We start from the raw sequence: 22,986 nt of genomic DNA on the forward strand, positions 1-22,986 counted from the left end.
TGCCATATTCACTGAGCTTTTTTTACCTTCAAAGAAGAATTTTAAAACAAAGAAGGAGATGTTTAGAGTAGAGTAGCTTCTTTTAACCTCGCTATTGATTAAAGACATCAGGTGACACATTTAAGTTAAATTTTACTAGTTTGTGTTTAGCTTCTCTCTCGATTAAGTGATCATGAATTTACAAACAAAAACATGTTAAAAAATCAATTAGATTCATCTGTTATTTCTGTACGTGAATACCATCTTCTGTTTTACATGTTTGGGTAGAAAAACACTTTAAGATTCTTCTGGTCTAGATGAAAGTATTCGAGATCATTTGCCTTAGTTTTAATTTTTTAATTATATCCCTTTAAAACCTCGATATAAATAAAAGAAAACCTGAAGCAGAGTATTAAAAAAACATTATATTCATAGTCGTAGCATTGTGGTTTATATTTATTTACTTTCATTCTCTTTCAAGTAACACTCTGGCTCCACAACGAGTTCATTGGATCAATCAACTTGACAAACTCTACAAAATTCATGACAAACTTAAAGGCAAATTAAAAATAAAGCAACAGAAATAGAGCGATATATATTTCACGGTCTAAATTTCATTTCTCTTCTTTCCCTCTTTTTACTTTAATGTTTAAGCTTTCGGCCAAAATCTTTCTTAAGAACCCCCCTTTTCGAGCTTAACTCAAGAATACGAGATATTGATACATGTGCGGGTGACAACGACCGGGGAACTTTGTTTTCTACTGAACCCTTATATTTTGTACAAGACCTTGCGAAAGATTTGTTTCGATTTATTACTAGGTTAGAGCTCTTTCATCCGTTTGTCTGCAAGAAAAAAGCTTCACTGTTTTAAAAACTGCCTCTCTGAGCTCGGTCATTCGCCAACAATACAAAAATGGATTGATAGACGAGTTCATGAGTACTACAGTGAATGGGAAAGTCTGTAAAACCTTGAAATCTACACTAGTAAAACCAGAAATAATTACAACAATTGAAAATGGAGAGTAACATAAAATCATCGCGAGGAAATATATAAAAATATTTTTTGCACTCCTAGCTGATTGTCGTATATGATGGTTTTTTGCATCAGTTGAATTTTCCACTGCTTGTTGTTGAACGTGAATTTGCAACTGATGCCGACGAACAATTCGGTAAATCTTGATGAAACAAACCAAGCAAACTAAAAGGCAAATTGTGATACAAAAAGCTGTCAGAAAATAATAAATACGCCGCGACCAAAGAATTGAAAAAGAGAATAACGTGATATTACACCAAAGAGTTACTATTGTATAGATTGCTCGGCTTGTTGTCATTAAATTTGGGTACTGCAGGTGATAGTGGAGAGCTAAGAAACGATCCACTGTTATGGCTGTTATCGTCCAAAGAGAGACACCGCACATGGCAAATCCCATTGCTCCTACTGCTTCTGATAGTGTTGGAACGGTTCTTGCTATTTGTTCTGCTATATAAGTTGGTTGTACTACCGATCCCACCAGAAAATCTGTAACAGCCAAATTGCAGAGAAAAATGACGGACGGTGAACGAGTTGATGGCGTCCTCAATATGGCGACTAACACAAGAGCGTTACCAATGATGGATAGCAACATCAAAGGTGCATTGAGGATGCAGTTTGCAATAACTGCTGTCTGAAAACCACTCTTGGGGTTAGCTTCTGTGTTGTTGGAATAGTTCGCTTGAATTTTGTTTGTCATCATTGTGAAAATAATTGAAGGTTTTGTTTAGCGATTGATGGAATATCTGAGGGAAGGATAATAATTACTCATCTGATTATGGCCTTGGGGAAAAAAAACAAATACTATTTTAGATTCAAATGGGGCCTGCTGTCAGCGAAGGTGTTTTCCACCTAATTCAGGTTGTAATTGTATCTGAAAATAAACCGCTGAATTCACGGCGTTATTTCCACTGTGAGGTGAGCGATAGCTGCAAAAAGCGATGGTTTAGTATTGGAGGAAGCGATCTGCATTTCTTTTAGTCGTAGCATTCATATTGATACGAACAAAATGTCATGAATAAGATCGCAGCGCAAATTGATAAGGGTAAATGCAATTCCGTGGAATATGCAAATAACTTCCTGTTTTCTGTTTGACTGTAGATTCTATGGTATTGTCTGTAGTTTTCTGGTTCTTGAAGAACCAGAAAACTACAGACAATAGACTCTAGAAACATTAATTATATTTACAAAGAATAGAGGAAACTAATATCCAGAGAAAAACGATAACTTGCTGTCTTCGTTTCTCTAATTATTTTAATTTAGATTCATCTGTTATCTTTGTACGTGTGTAGTTTCTTCTGTTTCCCAGCTTGGGTAAAAATTCAATATATGCAGATTTTGTGCAGATCAGTAGAATAACATTTTGAGATCCCTCTTATTTGGTTAGAAGTATTTGAGATGGTTTCAGTTTAATTTGAGTTTTGTAAACTTCCTATTACAGATGTTTTCTACTTTACTTTCTCAACTACAACTTCTTACCTCAACCTTTTAGCGGCACTTAGCTGTCACAGTAATTGCTGGTGACGAGTAAATTTGAAGCAACTACTCGAACAACACTAATAAAATATTAATCCGATTCTTAAGAATGTCATGATTTAATAACTCATTATGCTTCGACCAATCACCAGTATAACTTCTTCAACCTAACCGCTTTTTTTTAAACCCTCATCGGACTAGCGGTACAACCAGGTGACATCGAAAATTAAAAAGCATGAAGAGAAAAAATTTAATAATTTTTTAATCTCGAAACAAAAATACTTATCCTTCCTTGCCAACCAAACAACTCTGACCTTGTATGCCATTTTCCTTCGTAACCTAAAGTTGAGAAGGTATCAAAGAGATTAAAGTTTAATCTCTTTGAGAGTCCTTTGATCGAGAGGAAAGATAAAAGGAAAAAAATAAGGCTAAATATGGCTCCTTAAGATAGAAAGAAAAAGCCTGCATGAAGGAATGGAGAAGGAATCGAATGAATTCCTTGCTTCACAACAATATCTGGGTACATTTCAAACTCGATGATTTTACACAATCTTAATTATGAAATTTTCACCTGGGCCGGTCACGTAAACCTTTTCAATTTTCAAGAGGATTCAAAAAAGTGCTTCGTAAATATAATGACTTTTGATGCTGGAAATTACTCCTAAACTACCTAGAAAGAACGCCTGACGCCACGGAGTTAAAGAGTACTTGTAACCGCTGTTATTTACGTAAAAAACTTCATTTTACCTGGATAATAGCTCTCGGAATTGTCTCTTGATTCAAGTGACCACTCGTCTTAAATTTTGAGTAGTTCGTTTGAAGAAAAGCCAGCATATATATCGTGGTACTGACCCTGCCAATCAATTAATCATTTACAGCCAGACACAAACGCAGTCTCAAGAGAATGCCTTTCACCATAATATTGTGTTTGTGCACAGAGGCTTTCTTTCCACGAACTCCAAACCCCTTTTAACATCTCCAGTTCCCGAGGGTGAATACTGACAATCTTCTAAAGGAGGTATCTTTTGCTTGTTAATGAAAGCATAGAAATTAAGCCATGTTCATTAGGTTACACAAAAGGGGAAAATATATATACCAATATATTGTTGTGTCTGATAACGGTATTGCTTCGAAATTGTACCGAACCCTACTGGGCATAATATCGACTTTGACATACTTATAAAGCAAAACCTGATGGAGCCAGTAACGTCTCGTGCCCTTTGCAAGACATGCAAAAAGCTGTTTTCATTGCGACGACAAGATAAACCCCTTTACTGAATATATTATTAATATATTATAACAGGTTGACGCACCAATACCTAGTATAAAGTAAAGAGGATCTCCCAGCACTCATAAAAGATAGGTTTTTGGCCACCAACTTGAATTCACTTTACACGAAGACCTTAGCAAATAAAAGAGGGCAGGTGGAAATACACCTTATACGTCAAAAGAGCTTGTTGATGCTCTGAGGCAGCTCCATTTAAGAGCAGTGAGGCAAGAAGAGAGTGTTAAAAATTCAGAAAAGTGGGAGGAGCAAGAATGGCTGATTCAATTGAAAGATACTTTTTTGGGAAAGGTAAAACTCCTGAACCCATAGTTGTCCTAAACAGTGTCCTAAATGCTCCCCCAATGGTTATTTCCATTATTGGCAACATTTTGTTGCTCGTCGCCGTATTGAGAACGCCTTCGATCCGTTCGCCAAGCACAATTTTGCTGTGCAGCTTGGCTCTGTCTGACCTTCTTGTTGGAGTGGTAGTTCAATCACTGTACCTTGCTGCTTTCCTAAAAAGAAATCATTCTGTGCTAAACGCATCAAGAACATTGTCTTTTATTGCAAGTGGTGCTTCTTTATTCACTATGACAGCCATAGCAGCGGATCGGTTCTTAGCCCTTCACTATCACATGCGATACGCAGCGTTAATGACTACATGTCGCGCAAAGTATTCCCTAATGGCCCTCTGGACCGCTGCCGCCTTGTTATCAAGCTCAGGTTTCCTAAATAGGAATGTCTATGAATCCAATGTAGCTGTTTCTATCTCTATTTCCCTTTTTATTAGCACCATTTGTTACATCAGAATCTATAGCATTTCTCGACGGCATCAAAACCAGATTCACCTTCAACAACAGGCGGTGGAAAGAGTGAATATCCCACGGTTTTCTTCAAAGCTAGATTCAATTGAATCATCATTACCCACGCATGAGATATTCCATTAAACGCCAAACAAAACTGCCAACAAAGAGAAGGTTAAAACGCACAATGATGACAAGCAAGTTTGAAGCAAACTATTCCAGTAATTCATCAGCTAACCCTAACATTGGTTTTGAGACAGTGGTAACTGTAAACTGCATCCTCAATGCACCTTTGATGTTGCTATCCATCATTGGCAACGCTCTTCTATTAGTCGCCATATTGAGTACGCCATCGATTCCACAAGTATGTGATGAAACAAGCCAAGCAAACTAAAAGGCAAATTGCGATAAAAAAAGTTGCAAGAAAGTGATAAATACTCGGCGACAAAAGAAATAAAAACGAGAATAACACGATAATACACCAAATAGTTAATATTGTATAGATTGCCCGGCTTGTTGTCATTAATTTTGGGTACTGCAGGTGACAGTGGAGAGCTAAGAAACGATCCACTGTTATGGCTGTCATCGTCCAAAGAGAGACACCGCACCCAGCAATACCATTTCTCTTACTGCTTTCTGTAGTGCTGGGACGGTTCTTACCATTAGTTTTGCTATATAAGCTGGTTCTACCCGCGAAGGTGTTTTCTACCTAATTCAGGCCATAATTTTATCTGCGAATAACCCTCTGAATTCACGACGTTATTTATAGTTTGAGGTGAATAATAGCTGCATAAAGCGAAGCGTTAAATGATCATGGTTTAATATTTAGGGAAATGATCTGCATTTCTTTTAATCGTAGCATTCATATTAATATGAACAAAAACGGTCATGAATAAGATCGCAGCGCACATTGGGCGGATGCGATTCCGTGGAATATGCAAATTATATCCTTTTTATCTGATGACTGCAGATTCTATGGTATTGTTTGAAAATTGTATTTCAAAAAGAACCAAAAAAACTACAGACAATAGATTCTAGAAACCTTAATCATAATTAGAAAGAATAGAGGAAATTAATATCCAAAGAAAAACGATAACTTGCTGTCTTCGTTTTTCTTATTAGATTCATCTGTTATCTTTGTACGTATGAAGTTTCTTCTATTTCCCAGTTTGGGTAACAATTCAATATATGCAGATTTTGTGCAGATCAGTAGAATAAAATTTTGGAATCCTTCTTATCTGATTGAAAGTATTCGAGATCGTTTCATTTTAGTTTAAATTTTGTAAACTGCCTCTTACAGTTGTTTTCTAAAAAAGAGGCTATTATTCAGTTATCTTGACCGAAAAAGCTTGGTCGATAAAAGGTTTATCATATGGCAAAAATATTTCACTTTGGTAGCAATCAAGACTAAATTATTTATTTCGAGAGCCAGGAGAGAAAGCCAAAGGCGTTTTTGGCGCACCAAAACAACGAGAAGATTTAATTTTTTCTTTGTTTTGACTGACACTTACCGGTTTTTTTGCAAATTAATCACCGACGTTGCCCAAGAATTATGATACGCGTAAGTCCGTTCGGACTTGTGCACAAGTAAATGCTGTGATATTTTCACGAAAAAAAAGGTAACCAAATCAAAATTCTGCACCCACTCCACTTTTTTTTCAGTTTTTTTCTTAATCTCATTAATTTATTTGCTATCTAATATAAACAGTTGATATTCTTTTGTATGGCGTCACTTTTCTATTTTTAACTCTAACTTTTGATTATCTCCAATCCGTGCAAACAAAGAGAAGGTTAAAACGCATAGTGATGACAAGCAAATTTGGAGTAAACTATTCCAGTAACTTATCAGCTAACCATAAAATTGGTTTTGAGACAGTGGTAATCGCAGACTGCATCCTCGATGCACCTTTGATGTTCCTATCCAACATTGGATATTGAAGACGCCATCGCTTCGTTCACCGTCCGTCATTTTTCTCTGCAATTTGGCTGTTTCAGATCTTCTGGTGGGATTAGTGGTACAACCAGTTTATATAGTAGAACAAATGGTAAGAATTGTTCCAAAACTACAAGAAGCAGTAGGAGCAATGAGATTTGCTGGGTGCGGTGTCTCTCTCTCGACAATGACAGCCATAACAGTGGATCGTTTCTTTGCTCTCCACTATCACCTGCAGCACCCAAATTTAATGACAACAAGCCGGGCAATCTATACAATAATAACTATCAGGTGTATTATCACGTTATTCTCTTTTTCAATTCTTTGGTCGCCGCGTATTTATTATTTTCTTGTAGCTTTTTTTATCACAATTTGCCTTTTGGTTTGCTTGGTTTGTTTTATCAAGATTTACCGAATTGTTCTCCGGCATCAGTTGCAAATTCACGTTCAACAACTAGCAGTGGAAAATTCAACTGATACAAATAAACAGTAAATACGACAAACAACTAAGAGTGCAAAAAATATCTTCATATATTTCCTCGTCATGATTTTATTCTACACTCCATCATTTTTTGTTCATATTTTCTCAGCCATTAATTATTTAAACTCAAGAATTCTCTAGACCTTTCCGGTTACTGTATACGTAGCATTCATGAATTCGTTTATCAATCCATTTCTATATTGCTGGCGTATTCCCGGGCTCCGAACGGCAGTTTTTAAAACAGCAAGGCTTTTATCCTGTAGAGAAATGGATTAAAGCGCTTCAACCTAGAAACAAGTCATTGTACAGAATCTAAAGGTATTGTGGAAACAAAGTTCTCTGATCGTTGTGACCCTTACAGCTATGACATCATAAGATATTTCAATCTATATTCTCGCGTTGATCAACTATCAGGTGATCTTTTGGACCGTTTTAGTCGTTTTAGCCGAAGATCTGTAAAAAACCGAAAAATAAAGCAGGAAGAGAAATGTGGCGAATTATTGTTCCCTTAGACAATAAGGGAGAGCCTGGATTTTAGAAAGGGGAAAGTAACAAATGAATTTGCTGCTTTATAATTATATGAAGGTGCACTAGTTTTCAACACTTTTCGCTCTAAATGTTATGGTGAGAGGACAACTTTTGTGATATTATATACTTGACATAAATATGACACTTGTAAAGCCTGCGTCAAATGCCTTGATATAGTCTTAAAAATATCAGTTATAAGAACTAATCCTGACACTGCCCAGTTTAACTGTGGATAACCAGTTTCATTGACGATGTCCTTTGCGTGAAAATTGCAGTTTTAATTTTGGCTCACACAGGAGAACCCACGCTGCTCATCAACGCAGCTGGCTAACACGTCATTCGTCATGTCTAATCATTAAACTGCTTGTCAGTTTCTCATGAATGCGTTCAAGCTTTTTTTATCCAACACAGTTATGGCTGGGAACAAAAAGAGTATTATCAGAATCATGAACTTCACCAAATTGTGTAAAAAATTAATGGCTTTTTAACCAAAATAAAGTCGTTACGAATAACAACCCACAACATTATAACTTTGCATATTGTGTTTCTTTTCTTTGTGTTTATGTTTGTGTTTGAGTACCGCACGATTCTCGTGATCAAATAGAAGACTTAATTCTTCGTTTTAACTGAAAGCGAAAGTGGTTGAAGTACATCTCATAACATAAAGTATTACCACATAGTAATGAATTCTTTTCGAGCCCATTTCTGCCAGTCGGAATGCACTATGCGAGTTTATTGACATATTTATCGAGCTTTTTTTACGTTCAAAGAAGAAATTTTAAAACAAAGAAGAAGAGGTTTAGAGTAGAGTGGCTTCTTTTAACCTCGCTATTCATTAAAGACATAAGGTGACACATTTCAATTCAATTTTACAAGTTCATGTTTGGCTTCTCTCTTGATTAAATAATCATGAATTTAAAAACAAAAACATGTTAAGAAATCAATTAGATTCATCTGTTATTTCTGTTCGTGAATAGCATCCTCTGTTTTCCATGTTTGGGTAAAAAAACATTTTGAGATCCTTCTGGTCTAAATGGAAGTATTCGAGATCATTTGCCTTAGTTTTAATTTTTCAACTTCTTTTAACAGACGCTTTTTGCGTTACTGAGGGTGTTAATGTCTCGACATACGACAAAGGGAAAAGCAAACATTATTAACTTTCCATAACGAAAGCTTCGAAAACTAAATTATCGTAGCACACCTGGCCTCAATTGATTTACACGTCTGACTTTATTATTCACTTCATTTTAAACAACCCTTCGTTTGTCAGTTCATCAGTTTATCGATAGAGGCCAAACACGAACAAATAAAATATAACTTTAAATGTGTCGCCCATATTCTCTAATTAACAGCAGAGATAAAAGAAACACATCACTACTATTAAAGTCCTCTCCTTCCGCTCAAACTCTTCACTCAATGTCAAAATAGACTTATTGAATATACCAAAGCGCTCGTATGTACATAGTGGTCGGCTAAAATTACCGCGGAAATAAATTCATCGCCATGTGGTGAAAATTTACCTAACGTTCTGTCTATCAACAACTTTCCCTCTCAGTCAACCAATAAACTGAAAGTTTTAATTTACCCCAGCTACATTATACCCCTTTAAAATCTTGAGAAAAATAAGAGAAAACCTTGCACCGGGTATCAAGAAAAAACATATTATATTCATAGTTTTGGCATTGTGGGTTACATTTATTAACTTTCCTTCTTTTTCAAGTAACAGTCTGGCTCCACAACAAGTTCATAAAGTCCTTATTCGTGATATTTTTTTTTGATTAATCAACTTGACATGCTCTGTCAAATTCACGACAAACTTAAAGGCAAATTAAAAGTAAAGCAACAGAAGTAGAGCGATATATATTTCATGGCCAAATAAATATGGGGAAAAGACTACCACATTCATCGATGTTGATGTATGATAGTTCGCGTTCAAACGCACGTGATGGTTAAAACGATCATCAACTATCATGACCGTTTACCTATTGCTAAACTGAATTGCCTTAGCCTTAAATCCTCTTAACTGATGGTGTTTCCATTAGGCGTTTGTTGTATACCAAATAAGACTTTTTTCCTTTTTACTAATCACTGAAAGCTTAATTTGTCCTCGAATAACACAATGTTGGAGCTAAAAGCATTAAACATCGCGATACCCTGATTTAAGTCAAGACACACGGAATTTTTTATTAGTTTCTTTCGCCGTTTTATTGTCAAAGGTCCCTCTTACCTTCGAAGGGCTATAAATTTCATTTCTCCTCTTTCCTTCTTTTTGCTTTAACGTTTAAGCTTTTGGCCATAATCTTTCTTAAGCTATTCTTGCTTAACTCAAGAATACGATATATTGATACATGTGCGGGTTATAACGGTCGGGGAACTTTTTCTAAAGAACTCTTAGATTTTGTACAAGACCTTGCGAAAGATTTGTTTCGATTTAGTTCTAGGTTAAACTCTTTCATCCGTTTCTCTGCAAGAAAAAAGCCTCGCTGCTTTAAAAACTGCCTCTCTGAGCTCGGTCATACGCCAACAATACAAAAATGGATTGATAGACGAGTTCATGAGTACTACAGTGAATGAGAAAGTCGGTATGACTTTTAAATCCACACCAATAAAACCCGAAATAATTACAGCAATTGAAAATGGAGAGTAACATAAAATCATCGCTAAGAAATATATAAAAATATTTTTTGCACTCCTAGTCGATTGTCGTATGTGATGGTTGTTTGTATCGATTGAATTTTCCACTGCTTGTTGTTGAATGTGAATTTGCAACTGATGCCGACGAACAATTCGGTGAATCTTGATGAAACAAACCAAGTTAACTAAAAGGAAAATTGTGATACCGAAAGCTGAAACAAAATAATGATAAATACTCGGCGACCAAATATATGAAAAAATGAATAAGGTGATAATACACCAAATAGTTACTATTGTATAGATTGCCCGGCTTGTTGTCATTAAATTTGGGTACTGCAGGTGATAGTGGAGAGCTAAGAAACGATCCACTGTTATGGCTGTCATTGTCCAAAGAGAGACACTGCACCCAGCAAATCCCATTGCTCCTACTGCTTTTGGTAGTGCTGAGACGGTTTTTACTATTTGTTCTACTATATAAACTGGCTGTACAACCAATCCCACAAGTAGATCTGCAACAGCCAAATTGCAGAGAAAAATGACAGACGGTGAACGAATCGATGGTGTCCTCAATATGGCGACTAACACAAGAGGGTTACCAATGATGGATAGCAACATCAAAGGTGCATTGAGGATGCAGTTTGCTGTAACTACTGTCTCAAAGCCACTCTTGGGGTTAGCTTCGTTGTTGCTGGAATAGTTCGCCTCAAATTTGCTTGTCATCATTGTGAAAATATTTGAAGGTTTTGGTCAGCGTTTGATGGAATATCTGATGGAAGGATAGTGATAACTCATTTGAATATGGCCTTGGGGAGAAAAACTATTTAGGAGTAAAACTGGGCCATAATTGTATCTGCAAGTAACCTAATGAATTCACGGCGTTATTTGTGCGTCAAAGTGAGTGATAGTTGCAAAAAGCGAACTGCTGAGTTTTTACGGTTTAGCATTGGAGGAAGTGATCCGCATTTCTCTTAATCATAGCAATAGGTCTTTTAGTATGAATAAAAAAGGTCATGAATAAGATCGCAGTGTACATTGATAAGGATGCGTGCAGTTCCGTGGAATATGCAAATAATTTCCTATTTTCTCTTAAACTGTCTATTCTATGTTATGAATGTTATGGTTTGAAAATTGTATTTCAAAAAGAAGCTGAAAACTACAAACAAGAGACTCTAGAAACCTTAACTATAATTACAAAGAATAAAAAAATTTAATATCCAGAGGAAAACGATAACTTACTGATATATATATTTCGAATATAAACAGTTGATAATCTATTGTATGGTGTCACTTTTCTATTTTTAACTCTTTTGATTATCTCCAATCCGTGCAAACACAGAGAAGGTTAAAACACACAATGATGACAAGCAAATATGGAGCGAACTATTCCAGTAACTCATCAGCTAACCATAAAATTGGTTTTGAGACAGTGGTAATTGCAAACTGCATCCTCAATGCACCTTTGATGTTGCTATCCATCATTGTTAACGCTCTTGTGTTAGTCGCCATATTGAGGACGCCATCGATTCGTTCACCGTCCGTCATTTTTCTCTGCAATTTGGCTGTTTCAGATCTTCTTGTGGGATTGGCGGTACAACCAGTTTATGTAGCAGCTGAAATAGCAAGAACCGTCCGAGCATTATCACAAGCAGCAGAAACAGTGGGATTTGCTGGGTGCGGCGTTTCCCTTGCGACGATGACAGCCATAACAGTGGATCGTTTCTTAGCTCTCCACTATCACCTGCAGTACCCAAATTTAATGACAACAAGCCGGGCAATCTGTACGATAATAACTATTAGGTGTATTATCACGTTATTCTCTTTTTCAATTCTTTGGTCGCCGAAAATTTATTACTTTCTTGCAGCTTTTTGTAACACAATTTGCCTTTTAATTTGCTTGGTTTGTTTCATTAAGATTCACCGAATTGTTCGTCGGCATCAGTTGCAAATTCACGTTCAACAACAAGCAGTGGACAATTTAACTGATACGAACAACAATCACATACGACAATCAACTAGGAGTGCAAAAAGTATTTTCATATATTTCCTAGTCATGATTTTATGCTACACTCCATTGTTTTTTGTTCATATTATTTCAGCTATTAATATTTCAAACTCGATAATTCTCTGAACCTTTCCGATTGCTGCAGCATTCATGAACTCGTCTATCAATCCATTTCTATATTGCTGGCGTATTCCCGAGCTCCGAACGGCAGTTTTTAAAACAGCAAGGCTTTTATCTTGTAGAGAAATGGAGAATAGCGCTTCAACCTAGAAACAAGTCATTGTACAAAATCTAAAGGTGTTGTAGAAACAAAGTTCTCTTATCGTTGTGACCCTTAAGCTATGACATCATAAGATATTTCAATTCATATTCTCGCGTTGATCAACTATCAGGTGATCCTTTGGACCGTTTTAGCCGAAGATCTGCACGAACAAAACCGAAAAAGAAAGTAGGAAAAGAAATGCGGCGAATTATAGTTCCCATAGACAATGAGGGTGAGCATGGATTTTGGAAAGGGGAAACTAACAAATGAATTTTCTGCATTTTAATTATATGAAGGTGCACTAATTTCCAACACTTTTAACTCTAAATGTTATTGTGAGAGGACAACTTTTGTAATATTATATACTTAACATAAATGTGACACTTGTAAAGCCTGCATCAAATGCCTTGATAAGGTCTAAAAAATATCAGTTATAAGCACTAATCCTGACACTTCCCCGGTTTAACTGTAGATAACCATTTTCATTGGGGATGTCCTTTGCGTGAAAATTGCGGTTTTAATTTTCGTTCGTATAGGAGAAACCCACGCTGCTCGTCAATGCAGCTGGCCAACACATCATTCGTCGTGTCTAATTTTCAAACATTTAAAACAAACATTCAAAAAGTCTAGATATCGACAATAGAAGATTGATATTCATTCGCAAACTCAGTCTGTCAACTGCTCTTCATCATATTTCTGTTCGTTTAAGCGTAACCTCTTTCTTCCCCTCGAACTCCAGTAGTTTTTAACAGCGCCTGACCATGTTGACGACAACCTGATTAAAAATAGAGATAGAGTCCTCCGCTTGTTAATGAATGCATGGTAATTAAGTCAAAGATAACTTGACCAGATGTCGCATAAAACGAAAAGGTTCAGTTTGCATGTCGAGACTCCATTAATACTTTCGCCAGCCATGCTTTATATCAGCAATTTAACCCATTCGGACTGTCTTTCACTATTTGCGCAACCAATTCAACTGTCGCCGATCTCTCTTCTAAGTAATTGGCCATCAAATATCCATTGCTTCATCTCAACCGTTTTAATTTTAATATGCTTGTCAGTTTCTCATGAATATGTCAAGCTTTTTTATCCAACACAGTTATAGCTTGGAACAAAAAAGAGTATTATCAGAAGTATGAACTTTACCAAATTGTATGAAAATTAATAGATTTTTATCCAAAATGAAGTCGCTATGGATAACAGCCCATGACTTTGTATATGGTGTTTCTTAATACCTTCTGCATGATATTAGCTTGCCTTTCTCTTTTTTTTTTTACGTAACGTACGATTGCCGTGGTCAAATAGAAGACTTAGTTCTTCGTTTAACTGAAAGCGAAAGTCGTTGAAGGACATCTCACAAGATAAAGTATTATTACATGGTAATGATTTCATTTTCGAGCCGACTCCTGCCAGTCGGAATACACATTGCGAGTTCATTGCCACATTGATCGAGCTTTTTTTACGTTCAAAGAATAATTTTAAAACAATGTCGAAGAGGTTTACAGAAGAGTGGCTTCTTTTATACCTTTTATACTTAAAGACGTAAGGCAACACATTTAAGTTAAATTTTACTAGTTCGTGTTTGGCTTCTCTCTCGATTATGTGATCATGAATTTACAAACAAAAACATGTTAAGAAATCAATGAGATTCATCCGTTATTTTCATACGTGAATAGCACATGTTTTCCATGTTTGGGTAGAAAAAAATTTTTTAGATCCTTCTGGTATGGATGGAAGTATTCGAGATCATTTGCCTTAGTTTTAGTTTTTCAACTGCGTATACCAGATGTTTTTTTACGTTAAAGAGTGTCTTAATGTCTCGAAACATGATACAGGGAAAAGCAAACATTATTTATTTCATTTAAAACAAGCCTTCGTGTGTCAATTTATCAGTTTATTGATAGAGGCCATAACTTAAGTGTGTCACCCATATTCTCTACTTAACAGCAAGGGTAAAAGAAACCAATTTACTCTAAACGTCCTCTCCTTAAGCTCAAACTACTCATTCAATGTCAAAATAGACTAGCTGAATATGCTAAAGAGCTCGCATGTACATACTGGTCGTCTGAAATTGCCGCGGAAATAAATTCATCGCCATGTGGTGAAAATTTACCAAACGTACTGTCTATCAACAACTTTCTCTCTCAGTCAACCGATGAACTGAAATTTTTAATTTACCCCAGCTCCATTATATCCCTCTCGAGAAAAATAAGAGAAAACCTTGCAGAGAGTATTAAAAAAAACATATTGTATTCATACTTTTGGCATTGTGGGTTATATTTATTGACTTTCCTTCTCTTTCAAGTAACAGTCTGGCTCCACAACAAGTTCATAAAGTCCTAATTCGTGATACTTTTTTGGATTAATCAACTTGACATGCTCTGTCAAATTCACGACGAACTTAAAGGCAAATTCAAAGTAAAGCAACAGAAGTAGAGCGATATATATTTCACGGCCAAATAAATAAAGGGAAAAGACTACCACATTAATCGATGATAGTGCATGATAGTTCGCGTTCAAACGCACGTGATGGTTGAAACGATCATCAACTATCCTGACCGTTTACCTATTGTTAAACTGAATGGCGTTAAACTTAAATCCTCTAAACTGATGGTGTTTCCCTAAGGCGTTTTTCTTACACCAGATATGACTTTTTTTCCTTTTTGCTAATCACTGAAAGCTTAATTTGTCCTCGAACAATACAATGTTGGAGCGAAAAGCATTGAACATCGCGATACCCTGATTTAAATCACGACACACGGAATTTTATATCAGTTTCTTTCGCCGTTTTATTGTCAAAGGTCCCTCTTACCTTCGAGGGGATCTGAATTTCATTTCTCCTCTTTCCTTCTTTTTGCTTTAACGTTTAAGCTTTTGGCCATAATCTTTCTTAAGCTATTCTTGCTTAACTCAAGAAAACGAGATATTGATACATTTGCGGGTTACAACGATCGGGGAACTTTTTCTGATGAACTCTTAGATTTTGTACAAGACCTTGCGAAAGATTTGTTTCGATCTGATTTAGTTCTAGGTTAGAACTCTTTCATCCGTTTCTCTGCCAGAAAAAAGCCTCGCTGCTTTGAAAACTGCCTCTCTGAGCTCGGTCATACGCCACAAATACAAAAATGGATTGACACATGACAGAGGGAAAAGCAAGCATTATTCACTTTTCATGATAAAAGCTTGGAAAACTAAAATTATCATAGCACACCTGGCCTCAACGTCTGACTTTATTATTCACTTTATTTAAAACAACCCTTCGTTTGTCAGTTCATCAGTTTATCGATAGAAGCCAAACACGAACAAATAAAATATAACTTTAAATGTGTCGCCCATATTCTATAATTAACAGCAGAGATAAAAGAAACACATCACTACTATTAAAGTCCTCTCCTTCAGCTCAAACTCTTAACTCATTGTCAAAATAGACTAATTGAATATACTAAAGAGCGCGTATGTACATAGTGGTCGGCTAAAATTACCGCGGAAATAAATTCATCGCCATGTGGTGAAAATTTACCTAACGTTCTGTCTATCAACAACTTTCCCTCTCAGTCAACCAATAAACTGAAAGTTTAAATTTACCCTAGCTACATTATATCCCTTGAGAAAAATAAGAGAAAACCTTGCACGGGGTATCAAGAAAAATCATACTATATTCATAGTTTTGGCATTGTAGGTTATATTTATTGACTTTCCTTCTTTTTCAAGTAACAGTCTGGCTCCACAACAAGTTCATAAAGTCCTTATTCGTGATATTTTTTTTGATTAATCAACTTGACATGCTCTGTCAAGTTCACGACAAACTTAAAGGCAAATTAAAAGTAAAGCAACAGAAGTAGAGCGATATATATTTCACGACCAAATAAATATGGGGAAAAGACTACCACATTCATCGATGATGATGTATGATAGTTCGCGTTCAAACACATGTGATGGTTAAAACGATCATCAACTATCATGACCGTTTACCTATTGTTAAACTGAATGGCGTTAGCCTTAAATCCTCTTAACTGATGGTGTTTCCAAAAGGCGTTTGTTGTATACCATATGAGACTTTTTTCCTTTTTCCTAATCACTGAAAGCTTAATTTGTCCTCGAACAATACAATGTTGGAGCTAAAAGCATTGAACATCACGATACCCTGATTTAAATCACAACACACGGAATTTTATATCAGTTTCTTTCGCCGATTTATTGTCAAAGGTCCCTCTTACCTTCTAGGGGATCTAAATTTCATTTCTCCTCTTTCCTTCTTTTTGCTTTAACGTTTAAGCTTTTGGCCAAAATCTTTCTTAAGGACCTTGCTTTTCTTGCTTAACTCAAGAATACGAGACATTGATACATGCGCGGGTTATAACGATCGGGGAACTTTTTCAAATAAACTCTTAGATTTTGTACAAGACCTTGCGAAAGATTTGTTTCGATTTAGTTCTAGGTCAGAACTCTTTCATCCGTTTATCTACAAGAAAAAAGCCTCGCTGTTTTAAAAACTGCCGATCTGAGCTCAGTCATACGCCAACAATACAAAAATGGATTGATAGACGAGTTCATGAGTACTACAGTGAATGAGAAAGTCAGTATGACTTTTAAATCTACACCAGTAAAACCTAAAATAATTACAACAATTGAAAATGGAGAGTAACATAAAATCATCGCGAGGAAATATATAAAAATATTTTTTGCATTCCTCGTTGATTGTTGAATGCGATGGTTATTTGTATCAGTTGAATTTTCCACTGCTTGTTGCTGAACGCGAATTTGCAACTGGTGCCGACGAACAATTCGGTGAATCTTGATGAAACAAACAAAGTTAACTAAAAGGGAAATTGTGATACCGAAAGCTGAAACATAATAATGATAAATACTCGGCGACCAAATAAACGAAAAAGTAAATAACGTGATAATACACCAAATAGTTATTATTGTATAGATTGCCCGGCTTGTTGTCATTAAATTTGGGTACTGCAAGTGATAGTGGAGAGCTAAGAAACGATCCACTGTTATGGCTGTAATCGTCCAAAGAGAGACACTGCACCCAGCAAATCCCATTGTTTTTACTGCTTTCTGTGGTACTGTGACGGTTCTTACTATTTGTTCTGCTATATAAGCTGGTTCTACCACCAATCCCACAAGAAGATCTGAAACAGCCAAATTGCAGAGAAAAATGACGGACGGTGAACGAATTGATGGCGTCCTCAATATGGCGACTAACACAAGAGCGTTACCAATAATGGATAGCAACATCACAGGTGCATTGAGGATGCAGTTTGCTATAACTTCTGTCTCAAAACCACTCATGGGGTTAGCTGCTGTGTTGTTGGAATAGTTTGCTTCAAATTTGCTTGTCATCATTGTGAAAATATCTGAAGGTTTTGTTCATCGTTTGACGGAATTTCTGATGCAAGGATAGTGATAACTCATCTGAATATTGCCTTGAAGAAAAATTAGATTCAAATTAGGCCTGCTGTTAGCGAAGGTATTGGTGTTTTCCACTTAATTCAGGCGTTCATACATACATTCACGGCGTTAATTCCACTTTTTCACGGCGTTATTTCACCAAAAATATCGCTTGGTTCTTCTTATTTGGATTTAAGCCGCATTAGTTACCTCAGCCTCCTGTAACTATTTGATCACGTATGTTATCTTGTCTAATCTTGGAACAAATTTTCATACGCATCCATAGATCAATAAGCATAAACAATATGAAGAGGTTGTTTAATAATTTGTTTGCTGAATTATTCAACCCGCAAACAATGCAAAACTGTTCCAGGATTTTACTAAAACACATGTTCCTACATGAATGATGAATATCACACAGTTTCTAGAACTCAAAGCTATTAGCATAGCAGGTAGCGTAATACACAAAACGATCGTTATACTACATCATGTAACAACTCAAGTTCTAGATAAAGACAAATATCATTGGAAACAGTGTTCTTAACAATATCAAGCAATCGGCATATAAAGGCACTTGTATTTAAAAGAGCATTAAAGAAAGGTGTAAACAACCCAAAGTGGATAACGATGGACGGGATAAATCTTAATTTGATCCCCTCTCCTCTGTAGAGTGTTAAATTATTATGGTTTAGATTCATCTGTTATCTTTGTGGTTCCTTCTGTTTCCCAGTTTGAGTAAAAATTTAATAAAAGCATATTACGTGCAGATCAGCAGTATGAAAATTTTGAGATCCCTCTCATCTGGTTGGAAGTATTCGAGATCGTTTCAGTTTAGTTTGAATTTTTTAAACTGTCTCTTACAGATGTTTTACTACTCAGTTAATATTCTCAATGTGTAGACACATGACTCAGAGAAAGACAACATTACTTAACGTCTTACTTTGTTTTCGTTTGTCAATTCTTCATCACTTTATCGAGAGAGAAGCCACTCAAGGACAAGCAAAACTCAACCAAAAGAAGTTACTCCACAATAACCTGTTCTCCTTTGTTTGTGAACTCTTCCTTCAACGTCGAAATAGCTTGATAAATATGCCGATGAACTCGCACAGTGCAACCCGTTTGGCTGAAATTGACGTGGAAATAAATTCACCACCATGTGGTAATAATAGGACCTTAAGCAAACCACGACGACGACGGCAACGAGGACATGGAAAAACAAAAGGTCTAATTAGCACAACAATAGCTCAGCACGTACGTTTTAAGACTTTGTAGATTTCTTAGCCGACCTATGCAAAACAACAAAGTGAAATCACCAGTTCAATCTGCGTCGTCTGCGAACCGAAATCGCGACGGCAAATTATTTTTATTTCTATTTGGAACTCAACGCTTCATACATATGTCATGCTGAAGTTGAGGTGTGGCGCCGTATGAGACGGTAAACACATGCAGCCATTTTTGAAATTCTAATTGAAGGCAGAAATTTGTTTTTTAATCGAAGTCTTCCTTGGCGTTGCTGTCCTGACTGCTTAAGGTCTCTAACATATACTTAGTGACTGAGTGGGAGGACCGCACTGATCGCGCACAGGTTCGTGCGTCATGACGGAGGCAACAAAATTGCACTCAATTTGTAAATTCAACCCGTGTTACAGCTTTGCACTCGTTTTATATGAAAAATGAATTCGTTTTCAGCCAATCAGTAGCGCGTGCTTTTTTTTACGTTTATTATTACAAACGTAACCAAGAATTCGCACGCGAACAACATACCCAATGAACCCGCTTGCCATAGTTAAACTATATGACTTTAGGGTAATTCAGTGTTATCAACTGAGTTGATAATGTAAATTGGCCACCGTTAAGAGTTAAAATACTGACGTTTCGAGCGTTAGTCCTTCGTTAGAGCCCTTCGTCAGAGCCCTTCGTCAATCGCTCTAACGAAGGGCTAACACTCGAAACATCAGCCTTCTAACTCTTGACGGTGGCCAATTTATGTTATCAACTCAGTTGATAACACTAAATCACCCTGTTATAATCTTCCACCGACGCATACCACAGTTTCTTGAGAAACTTACCCCTTTATTTATATGGCGTCAGGCTTAGTTGACTAGAGTAACCCTTTACCTCCCAAGATCTGATTGTTAATTCTCCCCTGTAGCTGCTACGCATTTCCTTGTAAATTAGTTGAGAAAACTTAGTGCTAGATCAAGATAGCAGCTTCTACCTGATAAGTTTGAATGTTCTCATTGCCTGTTTGCTGAAGAATGTATGGATATTGCAGGGAGAAGTTTTATTTTAATCACTTCTGGGAGTTAAAGGGTTAACTGATTTGGTTTTATCAACGCATTTGATGCAAGCTTTATGTGTTACATTTATTGAGAATATATAGTTTTTATTCATCTTCTTGACAATTGGAAGTAAAATTGTCCTCTTACAATGACATTTTATAGCTATAAGTGTTGAAAATCGTTGCATCTTCCAGGCGTTTCCTTATCGTTTAAGAGATCAATAATTCGCTACATTTCGCTTCCTTCAGTCCTTTTCGGTAATATCAAGACGTTTGGCTGAAACCTTTCCAACCAATCACCTGCTGGTTGATCAAACTCGAGGATACGAATTCAAATGCCTCACGATGTAGTAACTGTGCTGGTCACAACAGTCAGAGGACTTTTTTTCTGCAAGGAAGACTCTAAGATTATATATGTGTTATTGACCAAGCGTGAGGTCAAGAAGACCGAATATTACCCGAGGTCTTATTTTTCGAGGCGAAGTCGAGGACCATTGACATGGAGAAAAAAGAGGCTAGTATTCAGCCATCTTGACCGAAAAAGCCTGGTCAATAAAGGATTTATTATAGAGCAAAAATATTTCGCTTTAGTTGAGCCAAACCAACGAGAAGATTTGATGTTTTCTTTGTTTTGACTGTCTCCTGCCGTTTTTTTGCGAATTGATCAGTGACATTGCCCAAGAATTACGACACTTGTAAGTCCGATCGGACTTGTAAATACTGCGATATTTTCAGAAGCATAGTTTTATCAGGTCTACTATGTTTCTTCTTCTTCTTCTTCATCTTCTTCGGTTGTTGCTGCTGCTACTTTTGTTTCAATTATTCTTAATTTTTTGTCTTATTTCCTTCATTTATCGTTTATCAGAACGCCTCACCGATACTACTGGCTTCAATTCTACACCGGGTTGTTCGGGAAAAATACATACAAACAGCTGTGTTACTTGTGCATGGTGCGTTCGTTACCACGTTCATATATCTCACAGGGGGTCGCGAACACGAGTGCTGCCGGAAACCTTTCCTAACTTACATTTAAGTTGCGATCTTAAGTCAGGTTTTTCATTTAGTCAATAAAGAAAGCAATAAAAAAGCTATGAAAATCAAAATTCTGCACTCATCCTACTTATTCTCTCCAATCCGTGCAAAATCGGATAAAAAAACCAAAAAATTTCAAACTGAGGATCGAGATTGCGTTTAGAGATTCCATAGAATTATACCGTTATTTTTCGTGGGTTTTCTTCAAATAAGCCAAAACTTCGACTTCGGAAGCCGCCATTTTGGATTTTGCTTAGCTACCTGGCCGCTTCACTGTGACGTAATAAAGTCTCGGGTCCTCTTTCCTACCTCTTGGTGAACTGGTGAGGGTACAAAAAAGGTGTCTCTGACATCGGACAGCTTTAGGATAACCTGACCAGTAACTGTTCGTTAGCTGCGTGTTGAGGTTTTATGGGCTTAGTAAGGTTTAACGGCAGCAGCTGTACTCGAATTTGTAGCAAATTTAAAGGAAGTTTAAGAAGGATTAGTTTAAAAGTTTTTTTAGATACCTCTTATAAGTGTGCAGATACTAGCTACATGATTTATTGTGCCTGCATCTCCTTCATAAGGCTGTGAAAGAAGACCACAGAAGGCATTATATTCAGTATTTCTGAAAAAAAAAATTCAGTATTGAAAATTACTGCCAGGAGGGCCTGTCCGGGAGTCGAACCCGGGACCTCTCGCACCCAAAGCGAGAATCATGCCACTAGACCAACAGGCCACTCATATGATGCTATTATGATTAAATAGTGGAAAATTCTGGTGCTATGGTACCTGTTGGATGGATGTTTTTATTTCTATTTCACTTTTATTTCTAAAAGTGTTTGAAGCCACTAGTTTGTTAATATTTTCCATTTTTTCTTTGTTCTACAGTTGGTTGGTTCACACAGTGACTCTTTCAATTACTGAAATAGAATATTTGAAGTGCGTCATCAGTGTTCGGCAGCACAGCCTGAATGCTGACGCAAGAGAGAATTGGGTTCCACTCTTCTCCAGTGCGACCATAATACCTCACCAATTTTGCAGCCATAGGTGAATTAAAAAGCTATATAAAACATACCACTTCCAAATAAACGTTTGTTTCTCCTTGGCAACAGGCACACACTGCAGTATCTTGATTATTACGAAACAGTAGGGAAGCCGTTAAATCAGTAGTCTAAATGTAAGTCAGTTTTCTTAAAATCACTGGCCGCTTAAAGATCAACCCCACAATTATGCGATTATGTGAAAACAAACTGTTAAATGGCCACCTTTATTTAAGAATGGATCATGAAAAAGGTAGACTTTCCCAATTTTTTCTCGGAAGCTAATATACTCACCACTATAGCAACTTCCTTATACGAAACTGTATTTAGTCACCTTCTAATTTTCAAAGGTTCAAAATGTCATTAAGGCCTGATACTTGACTGAAATAATACTTCCGCTCACGAAAAGTCTTCTTGTTGTCAAAATTCAGGGCTGCAATTGGATTCGAGGCAAGAAAAAAATTATTTTCTTTAAAAAGATCGTCCCCGGGTGGGCTTGAACCACCAACCTTTCGGTCAACAGCCGAACGCGCTAACCGATTACGCCACGGAGACAAGTGTGGACAAAAAGAAAATTAACGATTATGTCAATTTAACGAGTCTGCATTTCTGTTAACTCAGTAACTTTTTTAGAGTTTCAGAATGATGTTAGATGAAGTCCCATAAGTGTCACCGCTTATTACAAGCGCGTCTATCCGTCCGACGCTCGACGTCTGGAAAGGTCCCGTGTCAGTATTCCGTTTGGAGTCAACTTAAAAAAAGGCAAACACATTTGTCTTTAGTGCGAATTTAAAATATGACCTAGTAATGACAATGTATGTATGCAGTTAAGTTATCCATTGTAATGAAACAC

General features: G+C 36.6%; 3 protein-coding genes, 2 non-coding genes and 1 pseudogene across 7 annotated transcripts; 1 reads left to right on the top strand and 5 right to left on the bottom strand.

Moving 5' to 3' along the window:
• Window positions 1-115: 115 nt before the first annotated feature.
• LOC149035136 (melanocyte-stimulating hormone receptor-like) lies at window positions 116-1,866 on the bottom strand. Its single transcript, XM_089191704.1, has one exon. The coding sequence runs from the start codon at window positions 1,710-1,712 to the stop codon at window positions 795-797; it is 918 nt and encodes a 305-aa protein (XP_089047830.1). The 5' UTR covers window positions 1,713-1,866; the 3' UTR covers window positions 116-794.
• A 7,877-nt stretch (window positions 1,867-9,743) lies between these two features.
• Window positions 9,744-11,141, bottom strand: LOC149035137 (melanocyte-stimulating hormone receptor-like). The gene has a single exon (XM_089192022.1). It carries the CDS (start codon window positions 10,852-10,854, stop codon window positions 9,940-9,942), a length of 915 nt encoding a protein of 304 aa, XP_089048148.1. The 5' UTR covers window positions 10,855-11,141; the 3' UTR covers window positions 9,744-9,939.
• A 208-nt stretch (window positions 11,142-11,349) lies between these two features.
• LOC149035138 (melanocyte-stimulating hormone receptor-like) lies at window positions 11,350-12,780 on the top strand (annotated as a pseudogene). The gene has a single exon (XR_016182196.1). The product of XR_016182196.1 is annotated as a melanocyte-stimulating hormone receptor-like (transcript).
• A 3,937-nt stretch (window positions 12,781-16,717) lies between these two features.
• LOC149035139 (melanocyte-stimulating hormone receptor-like) lies at window positions 16,718-18,865 on the bottom strand. 2 transcript variants are annotated; one of them, XM_089191706.1, is made up of 2 exons: window positions 18,736-18,865; window positions 16,718-17,830 (listed from the first exon to the last, which is right to left on the bottom strand). In XM_089191706.1, the coding sequence occupies exon 2, from the start codon at window positions 17,748-17,750 to the stop codon at window positions 16,854-16,856; it is 897 nt and encodes a 298-aa protein (XP_089047832.1). In that variant the 5' UTR covers window positions 17,751-17,830; window positions 18,736-18,865; the 3' UTR covers window positions 16,718-16,853. The 2 variants fall into 2 exon arrangements, with proteins under 2 accessions (XP_089047832.1, XP_089047831.1); XM_089191705.1 differs by lacking the exon at window positions 18,736-18,865 and adding an exon at window positions 17,915-18,010.
• A 2,892-nt stretch (window positions 18,866-21,757) lies between these two features.
• Trnap-ugg (transfer RNA proline (anticodon UGG)) lies at window positions 21,758-21,829 on the bottom strand. The gene has a single exon. It is a non-coding gene; the product is annotated as a tRNA-Pro (tRNA).
• Window positions 21,830-22,614: 785 nt separating this feature from the next.
• On the bottom strand, window positions 22,615-22,688 carry Trnan-guu (transfer RNA asparagine (anticodon GUU)). Its single transcript has one exon. It is a non-coding gene; the product is annotated as a tRNA-Asn (tRNA).
• Window positions 22,689-22,986: the final 298 nt, after the last annotated feature.

The sequence above is a fragment of the Pocillopora damicornis genome, chromosome 13 (genome assembly GCF_964200805.1).
Source record: "Pocillopora damicornis chromosome 13, jaPocDami1.2, whole genome shotgun sequence".
Lineage (NCBI taxonomy): Eukaryota > Metazoa > Cnidaria > Anthozoa > Scleractinia > Pocilloporidae > Pocillopora > Pocillopora damicornis.